The 17206-nt window shown below is 38.9% G+C and overlaps 1 protein-coding gene across 1 annotated transcript; it reads right to left on the bottom strand.

Moving 5' to 3' along the window:
- Nucleotides 1-7275: 7275 nt before the first annotated feature.
- On the bottom strand, nt 7276-17206 carry Cap-D2 (CAP-D2 condensin subunit). Its single transcript, XM_022795889.2, has 13 exons — nt 17025-17206; nt 15383-16211; nt 14611-15043; nt 13707-14194; nt 12857-13315; nt 12497-12657; nt 11900-12134; nt 10903-11484; nt 10372-10739; nt 9720-9903; nt 9369-9561; nt 8795-8949; nt 7276-7629 (listed from the first exon to the last, which is right to left on the bottom strand). Exons 1-13 carry the CDS (start codon nt 17204-17206, stop codon nt 7570-7572), a joined length of 4329 nt encoding a protein of 1442 aa, XP_022651624.1. The 3' UTR covers nt 7276-7569.

Raw genomic sequence — 17206 nt, 5'->3', positions numbered from 1 at the left:
ATCTTGAAAAGGCTTGGACGTTAGGTGATACCTGCATTGCACATCACGGCCATCTGCTACTATGAGATATTCATTGAAAATGAAACAATGAATGTAGCCGTCATTTCGAGTTCTTTAAGAGACCCATGGACTGTGGCACGGCAATCAAAAGCAACGACAATGCCAGCCGTTATCACAATGCCTCAGTTACCTGGATGAAGCAAATGGATATCCAAGGCTGGCCTCAACCCACTTATTCTGCCAATCTAAGCCCATGAAATTCCGCACTTTCCAAGCCCTAAAAAGGGCGATTAATGGACAAGCATATCCCACTAACAATTTATCCCGAGCAGCCCATAAGTAGAGGAAATAGATATGACAAAAAGAACGGCAGGTATATGGCTGTCCTGAATCTGCCATAACACTGGGACAAATATGTAAAAAGTTTAACAAGTAAGTCTAATTACACACATAATAACATATATTAAAAAATCCTTATTCTAGCCTAACAAGTTCAAAAGTTATCCAATTTCGAAGTCCGGTAGATTTGCTTGTAGCCGCCTGATATATTGTCAAATATTTATGGAAACAATTATAAACAAAAAATTCAAAGTATCATTTTTAGTCTCCTAAGACCCCATTATTAATGGATCTAAGGCAGCGATATCCTCAGGATCAAAATTTGTTGTACCGACCAAACTGACATTACGATAAATGATAACGAAGGTGTTAAACTGCCAAAGAAATAGGTCCCATAGAATTTTGATCATACAATATGATGATAGCGTCGCGGAAGAACTATGTTGAATTGGGGTAAAGAAAAAACACGAATTCAGTGTTTCTCTGGTTTCGCATTAATAATCTCGCCTTTCGCACCGAGCGACGATATCTAATTTTGAGAATCGGTCTTGTATACCAATTACCTCGCAGAGCATGCTGTGAATAAAGTTCGCTTATAACAGATTCTAGCAACTCTTAATGACTACGTCACAGAAGTCGGCCTTGAAATAAACAAGGTTTAGAAATAATGAAAGCATTTCACACGAAAATCGTATAAAACGGGAACACTGTTCCACAATCCGCCAACACCCGACATAGTAAGAGGACCACCTGGGAATAGAGCAGGTTTAACAACGTCTAAGCCGCTGGACCTCTATTGTAAAGTATATGTCTGATCGAAAGATTTCTGAACCGAACTCTGGAAAATTGGAAATAACTTCTCGTCTGCACTGGGAGATCTTATTAAGAAATTGGACATCTAGGGATAGTGATAAAAGGGTGGGCAGCTGTATTCATTCCAACATCCACCCCGAAAGTCTGCTTTTCGAACATCATGGAAGCAGCCAGGGCTTGCAAGCAGATTGCACAGAAGAAAAATAGTCATGTACGCCTCCCTTGCTTGCCTGTCTATACCTATTGAAGCGCTTGAAAGCAACAGCAAGATTTTTTTGTACATGCGACTCCAGAAAACACTCTCTTTTCAGATCATCAGGAGGAAATTGAAGGATGTAATTCTGTGGAAAATCTTGCCGTGAGGGTATCAAAAGGTCTATGTACACATACCACCTGCCCCAGAGGCTCATTCTGAAAGAAGGATTACTTCATATACTCCTTGCACTTGAAAAGGATGCGACGGATGATCTGCTATGGAATGATATGACGTCCCGATTTAACAACCTTTAAAGAGAAGCGATGACCCAGATGGGCGAAATTACCATTTGAACTAAATAGAAATTGAAGGAAGATGCCATGGCCTTCCTAAGGGCTTTGGTCTAGCTCGTCTGCCGAAGCCATATATGCCAGCTCATAATGGCCCTGTGATTGGGTAAGTTTTCGGAGTTGCCTCTTAATAAACCTCTCGGTTGCGGCTGCATTCTTCTATATTATCAGTATGGAGGATGAAGGCCACCTACGAAAGTTAGTAGAAATTGCCGTTATTAAATTGCAACTGCAGATGTTTTGCAAGCAATAAAGTTCCTGAATAGTCGGAGCCTGATGTGAGCAAAGTAGGGGTTATTCTAAAACGCGGGCTGATGGGTCTTCTTTCGCTGATATACTGAATATATGATTCAGCGAAACGTGAATTCTAATAAGGACAATATTCAAATCGAGCCACAAAATGGCGTATGAGGATTTTGATCAAGAAAGGCTGACAAAAAGGATAAGAAGGCTTCCTGAAGGTGTTGGGTATCCAATGGGTCAGGTTAAACTGGAAAAGACTGATCTGAAAAATTTATCAGTCTAGTCGGGAGAATGGCTGTAAAGGTCACCAGTTATTTTTATGCTCTTTTGGCTTACATTTTGAACATGCCGATTAGAGTTACCACGGATAAAACGTTTATTGTAACGAGGTTTTTAACTAAGACTGCTGCTAAAAGGAAGCTCGGAGCTTCGCTGCCAAAAATGTCATCAAATGGGTCTTGTGATTGCAGAATGCATAAACCAACTTGTTGAAGAGACAGGAATATGGCAAGAAATCGTACGAAAAGCTCTTTCTATTGAAACTGTAATAAAAAGAAACTCGCGGTCAGCACCACGGACTGCCCGAAAGATTAAGACAGCATTCAGACAAACATGCGCTGAGTGCGGACTTCGCCCTAAAGCAAATCCTTGAACTTCTGATCTATCTTTTAGCACCACAAAAAACACTAGATAGCTAAGCGTCGACAATTTTTAGGCAGAGTTCAACTCAAGAGGTCAAAATACTCGAAAGTACAAACAATGCAAGTAGCGCCATTTCGCACATCGAGGCTGAAAGAGACCTGAAAGATGCGAAGGGCACTCCATGCCATGGAGCAAAGCGATTTATGCCCTTCGCCAAGAAATAGCAAACCGGAGAAGGATGAAGCGGTTACCACCTAGAGAGTCGAATAAGTCACTTGTTCATGGACATTTGATTACGGACAGGGATCAGGATGTTTGCAGCAGGAATGTTGCTAGTAATGAGACGAAAAGCAAAAAAGACAGGGGTTGCGCAGCGGTGAGATTCAAAGGTACATGTGTCCCTAATAGCAATGTTACTGCAACTTAAGCGGACCTGGAAAGTGAACCCTTTTGAAGCCCATATAAAGTCAATGAAAGAAGCAAATTAAGTAACGGTACTTACCGCTGAAAAATTTACCACAGCCTTATCATAAAAAGCCCGGCCCGCACAGCTAGGGAACGTACGTAATAGGCAAACAGGTGATTACTGAGGCCTTGTAAACGCTAAACGCATAATCGATTACTCCCTTTTAATAAGTATCCGAGGCCTTATCGATTGATCTCATGATATGGTCCACCCGAAGCACAAGTTTATGATCTGGGTTGCGAACGACTTCGAAATGAATCGTATGACAGCATACAGATAGCGTCGGCAAACGTATCATTTCAACTAAAGGCTTGAGATGTTAAAAAAAGAGTCATCGTTAACATAGCCTGGCGCGGAAAATTATAAGACACGACTATTTTACAGCGTCTAGTGGAAGTGTATATATGTTTCATTGTAAGAAAAAAGATCCGGAATAGCTTAAAAACTGGTGAAATGCAAAAACAGGGCGCAAATGCAGCAGAATTAGGAAGTAACTACGGTCAATAGGAATTTCTGGCTGTCCGCAAGAATTCGATAAGACGTCTAGTAACTACAAACAACGCAAGAGTGACGCTTAAAAAAGATTTCTAAAAGCAAAAGGAGTTGCCGGAAGAAACACCTACTAGAAGCTAAGGAGGGTCTTTGGGAACATCCATAAAATATAATGAAGCTTAAGGCAGAGGAAGCAGAGCCACGTTAATGGATGACATAAAAGCCATGTATGGGTTTTTCTCATTCGTTTGAGCTTTAGTTTCGTACTATAGGGAAAGCACACGGAGAGAAAGAGCTCATAGGTCACTAGTAGCACACGTTTAGAAATAGAACAGGTCCTTAGGCCTGACAGTACCCTTACAGTCAATAGATTCGCTTAGCTTGCAAAACGGGCCATACAGATTCTGAGTAGTGGAACCGTCCCGGAGGTATCGAAACAGAAATACTTCTCACTTGCGTTGGAAATGGGTCACACTAGCCCATCTTCCTGCCGGAGATACTGGCAAAAGGGTTTATGGCTATTTGAGGAGCTAAATTACGTATCTTTGCTGAAAAAAGCATTTTCAGAGAACTGGAAGTGTTTCTCTAAATTTTGTAAATTGTTCCCTAAACTGAATCTCTATTTCTTTTAAATTAAAAAAAAAATAGAGAATTACTTCCACTAAAAATGTTTTCATCTGATTGATGCTTGATTAAAAGCCCTTAACAAGTTCACGATGAGTCCATCGTTATAGCGAAGCACATCCCATATTTACTGTAAATTACTGGAGAAGATGGTAGAAGTTGGTACCTTATTCTTCTTAACTTCTAGGTTGACTGGTGCTTAGAACATTCACAGTGTTATCAATCATCATAGAAGTACCATCTCCCTACCCATATTGCGATAAAGGACTACATAGAATAACTATGTGGGGTACTTAAAAATTAGCATTTATAAGGAAAGCATTATAAAGTACAGGATATTGTGGCACCACCATGGTCACGTGACTGGAAAGTACGGCTGTTTAGTAAAAGAAAGAAATATGTTTCTGAGCTATAGCTCGAATCGAATGTCACGTAGTGCCAACAGGGTTTTATTAAGGATGTTTGTCTTGTCTCGTGAGAGTGTGAAAAGTCTACAAAAAGTTGCATTATTATCTGAAATTATTTTTTTAATAGGCCTTGCTGAAAAAAACACTGAATGTCTTCATCCTGCTCTGACTGTCGCCGCAAAATCATTTGGAGATCACCGCGCGCTTCTTCCTGGCCTTACACAGTGAATACTCGTGTAGAGGAGGCAATTTATGAACACAAAATCTTGTTGTTTTAGATTGGTTTATAGGTTAGGTTACTTGAGTCTTGCAGTCCAAAGCCAGAAGACAAGTAAAATGCGGATGATTTTTGTATTCGGCGGAGTGATAAACGCATCTTTGCAAAATAGCAGGTACTTAATTCCAGCAGTTCTAGCTATTCGTTAAATACGATAACATAGAAATAAAAATCTGATGAACTATACTACATAGTGATGATGTTCGCACTATAATAGCGAATTAAAGAAGAACAGTAAGGTAATACAAGCGAAGTTTTGCAATTATTTTCTTGTTCCTTATTATGGGAGTTGGCAAGCGTTCTAAGCCATAAGAGTTATAAATACAACCAAAGCCTGATATGCAACAAGCTACAACATTTAATATTGAACCTATACCTTCGATAAATTGTCACCGTCCTAGTCCTACATCCTATAGATGAACCACGTTGCCGGAAATTACATACCATTATTTAACATATATATATAGTAATGTTGGCAACGCAACCATTTATTTCAAAGAGCAAATTCTGTCTACTGCGTTCAAATGAGAAGCCGAAAGACATTTTCTTGATTGAAAGCTTGCAACGGTAAATTAGAATGAATAAGACTGGAAGTGTATAGAGGACCTGTGAAATTGCTTCATACAATTTTCCGGCGCTTTATCGCCGCAGAGGGTCAAACGAGCAGCTGGCTTCTTAATACGGTGGGCGTGGAATCTTCAACTCCCTCTATCAAGTACCTACTTTGTATCAGGTACTTAATACCATTATAGCTAGTTTTAATGTTAAAATTACTGTCAATCACAAATTACGTATATCTTCAAGCTTGGTAAATAGAGACGCTGTCAGTACACGATGGCGGTGACACTAGTTATACTGCTGCTATTTTAGGATGGATGATAATATGCTTTACCTGTATGTAAATATTTCGACGTTGGAGTTACTCACGCACATGAGTCACGTGCGATTCGCGGCATCAGCTTTTATCTAGAATGCTATAGTTACTCATAGGGTTCGTTTAATTTTATGCTTTCGTTCAGTAAAAGAATGAGTCAATACATGTTAAACATTGTTTTTTTTTGGCTCGGTTCGGTTATTTTTATGATGAAGATTGCTATTTTAGCAAAGAAGCAGTTATTTAAAATTGTTTTTAATAGTGGTTGCGTAGCACGTTCGGATACCTCACGCTTTGTTATTGTTATGAAAACTTTTTTTTTTGCCAAAAAGAACGCATTTTAAAGGTCCTACCTTCAGGTGGCTAAGCAGTTAAGTAATATGAGTTTGGTGAAGGGATAGTTTTTTGTTGACTGAATAAAATAGCGTTGTCATTAGCATTTAAGGTCGCGAGAAGCCCTTGTCAACTGAGTTATACCATCTATGCATTTGGCTTGGCCCTTGAAAATTATGCATTAGTCACCTGTGAAGCTTATACAAGTGGTTCACGGCCAATAACGAGTACAAAAGGGCTAGCTAAACATTGAGGCGTGTAAAAAAAAAAACAGAAAAATCAGGTTAATTTCGAAAAGCGGAAAAATATGCGATGTCGGAGTCATGAGAAGCTCAGTAATCCGGTCCAAATAAACTAATAGTTCTACAACATATGGATCGGTGAAGCTGATATTGCTTTATTACAGAACAGTATTTATACCGCAGTTATGTATGATTGCGTTCATGATCTTAGCGTCCGTGCGTCGTGATCTTTTCAACACTACTTTTCAGGTGTTTCTTGAGTTCCGAAAAGAGCTCACGGAGTGCTGCAAAGGAGTTACAGTTATAAAGGCATCAAGTTTTTTTTACAAAAAACGCAATGATGCATGAGGCGGTGCGTTATTGTGGTGAAGACTCCATGATTTTTTTTAGAGTTCAGCCCTATCATAGCAGACAGCATCTTATCTTATTATGTCTTATAATCTCGCAGTAATACATCTCAGTGATAGTATAACTGTTTAACATGAGCTTATAGTGCACGACCCTTTATGCTCGAAAAACATGCCGAGAAGAAGCTTGATTTTGGACTTGGATTTTGCATTCTTAGAAGATAGGCCGTTTTTCTTTGACCCTACGTTATGTACCCCCTACGATTAGCTGTGGAAAATTCAGGTTCTCCTACAGTATGTTTAACTTCTCCCAAGCAGTTTTCTTTTTTAACTTGCCCGTAGAAGATGCCTAATTGAGGTTGTGTAAGGGTCCTTTTCAAATTCAGTCGAACAGCTAAATCAACTATTCGACAAAATGTTCTGGATCTCATTTCAAAACCACACGAAGTGGATAGCGATTAAATATTTTGTGGTATGGGTCTAAGGAAATAGATTTTTGCTAAAAGGTTAAAAATAGTTTTCCATGCTTCTCTAAATCATAAAGGCACAGTACTACATTTATACATATACTGAGAATATTTCTATATTACGTTATCTGTACAAGAGAAATTTAGTTATTTCACATATATATAATTGTTAAAATAACTTTATTTGAGTGCTAGGAAATTAATTGTACAATTTCGTGTCTCTCAAATACTATTTTATCAGTTTGCATATCCATTACGTGTACAAACAAATTTTCACGCCACCGCGATAATTGTTGCGTATCTATGGCTAAGTTTATCATATTTAAACCGAAGAAAAATATGAGCTTCACAATGTAAGCTCTTGTCTTTTTTTCTGTAGCCAGGCTAATGATTTTAAGCAGCCCGGTCACTGATCTGCAGAATAAGCACCTTCTAATTAGGCGAATCCAAGTAATCGCTACCTTCGGGTCCTTTTCGATGTGTGGGTACTAACGGGCATTCCTTCGGCGTTTAAACGCTGAAACCATAGCAGTCATAAGACACAACATTAAGAAATTAAACTTAGCTATCCATTTTCGCACGCGAATTATGAGCGTTCCACATCAGGGATCGAGCAGACATTTCTTTAGTTAAACAAAGTAATCTTCACCTACTAAACCTAGAAGTTATGTTTTTGAAAGGAGGGCAGGTTGAATGTAATTTTTACACATGTATGATATACGTAATCCTTTGTAATCTCCGTACAATCAGTTGCACTGTCAGCAACAGATCATTCATTGATAGTTTTTACATCCCTGCGTTTAAATTAAAATTAAAGTGGTTATGTCGACTTCACTTTTTATACAAGAAACAAACAATTTTTTTAATGTAACACCATTTTTGGAATGCTCCAGAAGGCTTTTTATTCGAAATGATATTGCTTGTTATTGTTTGGAGAAATGAAAAGCAGACGAAAGCTAATCTTCCTACTAAACCAACTATAACGGCAACTCTGCATAGTTACGAGCCATTATATTGAAACTTACCACGACCGTAAGTGATTATTACCGTAACATTGGCCTTGCAGAATAATAAACTCATTATTATCGTTAGGCACATAAGGGAAAGATATTAACAATAATTACTTCGGGAGATAATATATGCAAATAATGGTTATTGAGGTGCGTTTGCTAGTCTATAATGATAACATCAGCACACCAATTAATAGCAATCCGATGGCCGTGGATACTCTAAAGTCTCTTGTGATTTTTTACTTGTTAACGCAGTTCACCTACGCGTGTTTTCCACAATAGATAGTATATATAAGCACACCCTTGATGCAACACGTTATGGTATCTAATTGGGTCAATTTGTCGATACTCTGGCCCTTTCCCACGCATAAATCATAGATAGACGTATTTATCATAAAGAAAAAAACTTGTCGTAAAGTCAGATCAATTCATTTTTCGTAGTTTAGAATAGTACTGCGTTACGAAAACCTGTAGAAAACTTGAGAAATCATTTAGTCGGTATCAAAAGTGAATTGGACGTACTCGCACAGACAGCGATAAACCCTGAACTGAGATTTAAAGGCATAAACTGTGTCAATTAGATGAATGCGCATGTATAAATAAGCGCAAGTAGCTGTTATCAAAGATTCGCGTACATAATGATACTGAATAATTTACAGAAGGGCAACAAACCTTGAGCTGTCGACTCGATCGTTTCTCCACCATAATTTCAACGTCTGAAACTTGCTGCTCCTCTTCGGAATCACTGTCCATTAGGTTAGCAACTTTCTTCCACCGCCCCGGCGTTTCGGGCGCCTTCCCTGGTGTTTTTGCAGCTGTTCGACGACCTGAAATTTACTTTCCTTTTTAAAATTCTCTATTACTCTGTCAAACTTTAATGAATCCTTAATATTTAAAATCCACCGTGGCCCGCGCGGAACATCCGCAAGTAACATCCGCGATTAGGTATGTATGTTTTTCTACACTGATTAACCGAAAACATTGGTGCAATTCATTGAAGGATGTTCTTCATAATAATATATCTCTATTGAATGAATAGTAAGAAGCTTCTTGCCAATTTGTTAGAGTTAATTCGTTCTGGTTCGTTTGATATAACATGTCACTTGAGAATCCTCGCAAGTGGCCATCTGTGTGCTATGGCTTTTCTTTACTAAAGTTGCTTTACACATCTACTGCTGTACTGTGCTTATCCCTTTGGGGTTTAATTGTCAATGCTTTAACGGGATTGCTTCTATAGTGCACTTGCCTCTCGTGGATGTGATGCTGCCCGCTTTGTGACCTTGGCTGGACATCGTTATTCTCTGCGACGTGGTGCGAAAAGTTTGCGATGAAGTTTCACTTTCAGTGACTCCATCCTTACTCTCGGCATTGCTCTCCTTACCTTCATCGGACGTACTTCGCGCCTCGTCGAGACAATTTTCGAACTCTGTCACCACCAGCTGTATGTTATAGCAAACATAATTTTAGTGAATAAAAGCGACATTACAGTGCAATTATTGGTTGAAAGAGGTATTCTTTGAGCCAACTATACATATAAATCTATATAATATTGATAGCAGTGCACCTTCGATCTAAGGTCCTGTACGGCAAAACCTACCTTGAGTTCGCTTTTGGCACCTTTGGCCGTTTGAATGCAGATGCTCACGAAAGCATCATAAATGTCGTTGTCGATGAGCTTGTCCGCATAGCAGGACACATTATCGATCAATTTGCGAAGACTACGCTCCGTATAAGGAATCTGCTTAAGACAGAAGGCCAAGTTTCGGCACTGCATGTCCGTTCTGTGCGATTCAGTACAATTATTTAAAGTCAATGACCGTTAAACTAATTGCCCTCGACAACCACAAGTCACTCTATTAAAATTTTCTCCTTTCAAAAATGGCGCAATGCAAACTAACATATGTAAACAAAAGGTTTCCAAATGCTGTTTATCCCCCTAAGCTCGTCATGCTCGGCGATGGTAACAATTTATTATAACCCGATATCATTTAGAAAGGCATAATAACGAAATCGAATCAATCTAAGCTTTTGCTTCCTCGCTTTGATATAGCTAAATTATTTTACAATGTTACTAAGAAATTCAACATCCTGCAGCGCAAAGCAGAAAACAATGTATTCGTAAAATGTTTTCAAAAAAAAGAATTCGCATCTAATCTGAACTTCACTTTTGACAACGTATGCCACTGTCAGGTTTTATATATTAAGTTGTTAAAACGTTTCTATATTTAGAAGATCTTCCCGATACGTACGTTGATGAACGGAATCGACCACAAAGTTTCTCAACAAAATTTTCCAGTTTCTTATCCTTGCTGAGCTGCTTAAAAAGAAAGCTAGCTATTTTATTGAAATCGCTTTGTTCCACGCCGAACTGCTGATCAGACAATCGTGAGATAATGTCGGGTAGGACATTATAAAGCGAATTGTTTTTCATGGCCAGCTGTTGAAATAACGATTCAGTCATACGCACAATGTCCGCATGCGGATCTAGTAAGCAGCAAGCCACATCGCTAATCGTACCCTTCACTTTAATTTGATCGTGCATGATCAAATCTGATAAAATCAGAATGCATTTTCGGCGTACATTGAAGGAGCGTTCGCGCTTCAGGATCTCGTACACCTATTTAGAGAGACAGGCACAAAATAAAAAATTTCAGGATGAGCCTTAATTTATAGCAGCAAATGAGATAAGCCAGGTAATTCAAGTTGATTTATACGAAAGCGTAATTCGCTAACATGAATATCTTCTACAGAATAAGAAAAACAGCTAAGAATGCATCTACCTTTGTTGTCCAGGGATCAAAAGAGTTCGGGAACGACTTGCAAAGATCAGGAATATAGGTGACAATGCATTGACGTTGCAGTTCATCGGGCGATCTCTCGAGAATGGTGAAGATAAGAGATATGTAATTATCATATACTAGATTACTAAGTAGCATAAGACTGATTAGCGATACTGTCGCCTGTTGCTGCAGTCGTGAACACGGGAACTCCTTATGGTGTTTAAGAATGTTAACAATAAATGGAAGAAAGGCACCTAAGAAATGCTCTTCAGCCATAATTTCGTTCTCCATCAGCGAAATGACCAGTTCAGCATCGGTCTCATCTGCAACGGCTCCAACCAGAACGCTTTGGTCTGCATCATCCACGAGCACCGATGCGTTTGCTGAGGCATTACGTCGAGACTCGGATAAACTTTTACGGCCCTTCCCTCGGCTAGTAGCTTCTCTTCCGCTTCGGCCCTTTTTTGTTTCCTTCTTTTTACCATCCTGTAGTTTTCCATAAAAATCGATATCCATGAAAACGTATAGTCGAGCTGCAATAGCTTGGACCATCGACAAAATTCGGGAGCACTGCAGAGAGGACTACAACAAGCGAAACACACGAAAATTATATTTACAGGTATCACGTTAGTTTCTTTAAGTCTTAACAATTGTGCAATGTCTCATTAGCTCAAGCTTTCAAACCGTAATACGAAGTTGAAATTTGTGCGGTCAACTGACATTCCTATTGCTAAGCAACAAAATGTTATTTATTCCAGCACCGTAACTGCTGCAACTCTAGCTCAATAGTAATGGCACCATATTGTACTCATTAGTTGGCTTTCCATAACGTTTTTCTATATGCTGCTGTTGGGTGCTACGAATGATTAGGAATAAGCGTCCTTCTAAAGGACCTGTTTTCTACCATTAATATAACGCTGTTTTAAACAAGATGCTAACTTCCTAGCCAATAACAGCTCGATTGTATATGTTTTCCGTATAAACGTGATCTACATACCGATTTGTCGTTGAAAACAGCGAGAATATTGTTGACAATATTCGACAGAAGTTTGATAGGTTGTTTAGCCGTTTTAAAAATAAGCTCAGTAGCTGCAAAAAAGCTGCTTGGCCATTGTGACCACTGAGAATTTGTCAAATTGGCAACAAAAACCTTCGTAATAATTCCGTAACACTCGTGGTCAATATCCCACCGGACTTCTAACTCGAGGTTGGATAAGGCCATGATACAACATCTGCGAATGACCGAAAAAAAGGTGCAATTTTAAGAGATAAGGCAAAGTTGAAACTCATGACCCAGTAGAACATTATTTCTAATAGAGAATGCATAATACAACATCAATTTTTTGTCCTAGTACAACGTCATACAACAGTCTTTGTTATTATTTAAAGAAAATTTAATAAAATGACACCTCCTCATCGTAATCATTCATTAGATCTTAGAGCTTTCATCATCTTTATGAGACTTGCGGCAATGTAAGGTAATGGAAATTTATTGAAATTATGGTTATATGTGTGAAATAATCTGCTTACTTGCTTGTTGCAAATAGTATTTTAAACAATAATTTATATTCGATATTCGATAAAGTGTACCAACTTAGTAAATGCTGGTTCTGATATGAGCTCCTGTATGGTAGTTAGATTCGCCTGAACAATAGAAGGCTTCTTAAGAGAACACTTGGCGATCAGAAGGAGGGCGGTCACCCTGGTAAACATTTGCTCCGGTCCTAGTTTCTGCATGACGATCTCGAAGAAGACCTGCAACGTCATAGTTGCAATCGATGTTTGTTATATTTCACAAGAAATCTACAACTGAACTCTAGTGATGACATATTCGTTATAATTTCATGTTAATAATTGTTAGCTACTGCAACAACATAAAATAGAATCATATTAGAGCTGCGGCTCTAATTTAACTTACATACATTAGATGCTTTATTTGCAGGCGCTCACTCACCATAACGACATCACTTGGTATTTTTCTCGTGGCAACTAAATCCGCAATTACACGGCCCCATCTTTCCATTTCGTTTGTGTTGCAGTGCATCAGGAGTCCGATGAGCTTTTTAGCGACACTCACGCAGTTTTTTCGGATGTCGCTCGAGTCACATGTCAAATACAGGTTTTCGAAAGCAGCCTCGACAGCTTTCTTCACTGACTCCTCCTTGTGACCGTATAGATGAGCCATATTTGAGATACTGCGCGTGCCTACGGGTATGCCAGCGGTTATTATATGTACGAAGAAGGAAATAGCCGCCAGGATATCAGAGGGTGTCTTCGATTGCAGCATTAGGTTGATTTGTGGCAATGCTGCTGAGTAGACCGTTAGGTAGTGTTTAAGCTGCAATAATGCCACCAACTCTTTCTCGTGCTTCTCCAACTTTGACACCAGAATTTCATGCTCGGTTTGGATTTGCTAAAGTAAATCGCAAGAACGTACAAATGACGAAAATAATTATCTTGCTTAAGAAACACATTATATTTTTGGTGACGTGATCATTTAAAAGAATACTACCAACAGACTTCGTCTCCTAAAGTTAGTAATTGATATTTGTTGTAAGTTATTCTATACGAAAAAGTTTAAAATTTCCCAAAATCCAGCTGATCTCAAATCTCTTGCAAAAACGAGACTCAACCCATTAGGATCCAAGTTACACAGCCAGAAATTTAGCTGTATCGGTCTGACGATGTAATCCAGCCTATTCAAGCTTGTTTATTTGGACTCTGTATATGATTTTCTAATTATGCATGCTATTGTCTCCCTATACTGTGAACGTAACGCATTATGTATGCACGGTTGGCCGTACCTGCTCCGTTAACTCGTGTGAACTGTTCATCTCATCATGCTCATCAAGGTTCTGGTTTTTCTTTGCCTTCTTGGGCGGTTTGCGCATGTATACTTTCATTGCAACGGTAAACCAATTGATAGTTGTTTTATTTGTCCGAGATTTTCGGTTTTGTTTTCTAGAACTATTATCATCGACCTTTCCATCACTATTTTCTTCCGATTCGTCATTTTCTCTTTCAAAATCCCCTAGTGTATCTTGTGATTGCTTTTCTTCGGTGCGCTCTTCTTTGCCATCATCATTACTCTTTGCACTATCTCTATTTTTTTCTGTATCGTTCTTGGCAAAGAGTGGACATTCCTGGAACCAATAGAAACACCTTTGAACGAGTTGCAGAGCTTCTGTAAATTTTCCGTCATCCAAGAGTTTGGTGACGTTACTCAGCTCCTTTTGAACAGAGCCTTTAGGACGCTCTAGGTCATTCATGTCCTTTGGCATCGGAGGGATATCTGAAAAAGATAGTAGATAAGATAGAAAAAAATAGGTAAGAAAAAAATAGTAAAATTTTAGCAGAATGCATAGAACTTATTCAGAGCTTGATCTAAGTCATACATAAGCTCTTGGAACTGCATTTTGTTAGATACAACGTTTTTGGACATATGATGTCTTATTACGGATGTTGGTTTCCACAATGTTAAGAAGAGTTGGAATAAACGTACTCTTATATATATTTCACTGTTTATTTCAAAATGCATGCATTTACTCAAATAAAACTATATTGCGTAAGACACGCAGACGCTTGTAATGAAACGATCGGATTAATACGCTATGTATATATTTATATATACAGAAAGATGCTGGACACGTCCGTGCATTTAGATAATTAATGCATCATGTTTCTTTCGCGTAATGATTGATGATTTACCATGTTCGCGAAAGTAGGACATCATTTTAGCTGAGACCTCATCCCACTCGTCCATAGTTTTCTGGTCTACTCCAATTTCTTCACGAAGCTCGGCGACAACCGCTTGCTTTTTTTCAATAATATCATCAAGTTTTGCAGGGTCCATTTCGCTTAAAAATGTGTTGTAGTCGACATAGTCCATAAGGAATTGTACAGCCGCTTTGCGGACAGGGGCGGTTATGTCAGAGAGTCGTCGACCCACGAGAGATACAATCTCAGGTTGTCTCGCTATAGGCAGACTATTCGACTGCAATAGCTCGCTCAACAACTTAACAGAACGCACCCGAACGTGCGATGATAAGTCGTTGCTGTGCGACATAATCTCCTCCAGTATCTGATCACGAATTCTTTCTTCTTTTTCCGTTAGGTCCTTTTTTGTTAATACACTTTTTATCTAAATACAAGCACAAAGCGCACTTATTTACTTAATAACAATAATTGTTAACTGCAGTTCTTAAGACTAGGTAAAAAGTGCTAATATTATGCAAGCATTCTGCGACAATGCTTAACGTGAATGGCGGGACTCGAAATTTTTAATTCAGAAAGCGTAAGTTATCATTTTGCATTTTATATCTTTAGAAAATGAATCAACCTTTAACGAACTGACAGGTTGTTGTTCACTTCGAAATTTAGTATTAAGTATAGTTTAACCTAAGAAAATAGCATAAAAACGGGTACGTTGTAAAAATAATTACGTTGGCAGGGAAGGCAAAGGGATTAAAATTTCATTTACCAATTCGCCCATGGCCGACAGCGCAGCGTTTCTTAAAGAAAAGTTCGGTGAATTGAGAAGGGCATCAATGTATGCCAGCAAATTCAGTAGGTGAGTGCCAATGCGCTTGCAAAGCTGAAGAAGGAATTCTGCTGTGTTCTTGATAACCAACGAGTCCCCTGGCGCTGTGTCGGACAGCGCTGTTGATTCTCGCATAAGGTCCGGCAGTAGCGCTACATAAGAATGACGGTTGACGATTTCATCAAAGACTCGCCCAAGGACTGGAACTGCATGTTCTGAGGTTGACAGTAAAGCTGGTATTTGGTACGGGCACAAAGCACCGTGTCCGTAGCGAGTCACAAGCAAGGTGAGCAGTCCCACACAAAGGTCGCTGCTTTCACTATCTCTGCATACAGAGACGTTTCCTAATAATCGGTAGACCATATGAGCCGTTGTATTACCTAGTTGATCTGCCACATTGGCTGAAAGTATATCCTTCAAAGGCGCTTCGAAGATTTGCAGGATTGCCTCAAGGGCAGTGATTCGTTCTGTCTCCCAGTTTGCAAAACGACCAACTCCTTGTGGACCTTTCTTACGCCCCTTCTTCTGTTTCTCTGCCACAGGATCAAATGCTACAGAGCTCTTATTGGTCTCACCGTTTACCGCCTGGATATACTGTCCAAAGAAATACACGACAATGGTAGTTTCAATAGACAGGCACCGCCGTTCCTCTGGACCGGGATGTTCACCTTGGGCAACTTTGCGTAAAGCTGAGTCGAGCTTATTGACATATTTGAAAATTAAACGCCATAGGTCGGTCAGCATGAACTCGCTTAGGTCTGATATGTTTCTGAAAAATGAAGTTGACAGTCCAAAAGAAACATATATGTCCACAAAAACATTACATCGGCCTGTGCTTTATAACTGTTGATTTGTAAATAGGCTGCGAGGACGCTAAGAATACTCGAATAACTTGAGCAAACGAGACCTTTGGCGTTTTCAGTCAGGATTTAACAACTTGTGTAGTCACAAGAAATCTCTAATATAACTCTGTAGAACCCAAAATGTCACAGACGTTTTACCTGGATTACTCGCTGAAAACTTGTAACCATCGATAGCGAAATTTTGTTCTAAACATAGATTGTCGTCTGCAACCGAAGAGACTACTTTCAAAATTGGAAATATTTTTCCCTTTTTTTCTGTAATTCAATTTCGTTATGCCTATTAATTTTCTGAGGTAATCTTAGTGAGACTTATTATATTATCACAGTAAGACTGATACGTATATGCACTTTTTGTGCAAGGTATGAAGTAGTCCGAACTATTTTAAAAATTGTGACTTAAAAAAGAACAGCTGCCGATTTAAAAATAATGTGATAAAGGTTCTCTAAAATTTAATTATGCCTTTTTAGAGACGATTTTATCTTTTATATTGTATATATGCAAGTAAATCGAACAAACGTGGTTATTGCTTCAAAAATCACTCGAATGCCTGTTTTTTTTTTTATCAAAAGATACCAAATTGTATGATAACGTGCTCAAATCAATTAAAAATCATAGTCTCTTTCAGGTCTCGTCCAGCTCAGATGGAACAAACAACAGAATATTCATAGAATGTACAGAACGTTTTCACAACTTTAGTGAAAGACAAAAGAACACTCACAAAATTGCAGAATAGAAGAGAGGGACGAGTTCCGGAACATCATCGAGTACAACGCCTTTATTCTGCCACTCTTTATAAGCGGTAACAATTTGACGCGAGTCCCAGGCCTGGCGCATCATATATGTCCCCATGTCTGTAGAGGACATGTCCTCTAGCGAGGCCGGTATTGTAAATTCCTTCAT

The sequence above is a fragment of the Varroa destructor genome, unplaced genomic scaffold (assembly GCF_002443255.2).
Source record: "Varroa destructor unplaced genomic scaffold, Vdes_3.0 BEIS01000003.1, whole genome shotgun sequence".
Classification (NCBI taxonomy): Eukaryota; Metazoa; Arthropoda; class Arachnida; order Mesostigmata; family Varroidae; genus Varroa; species Varroa destructor.
Note: the sequence above shows the minus strand (reverse complement) of the source record. Positions and strands in the feature narration are given on the sequence as shown.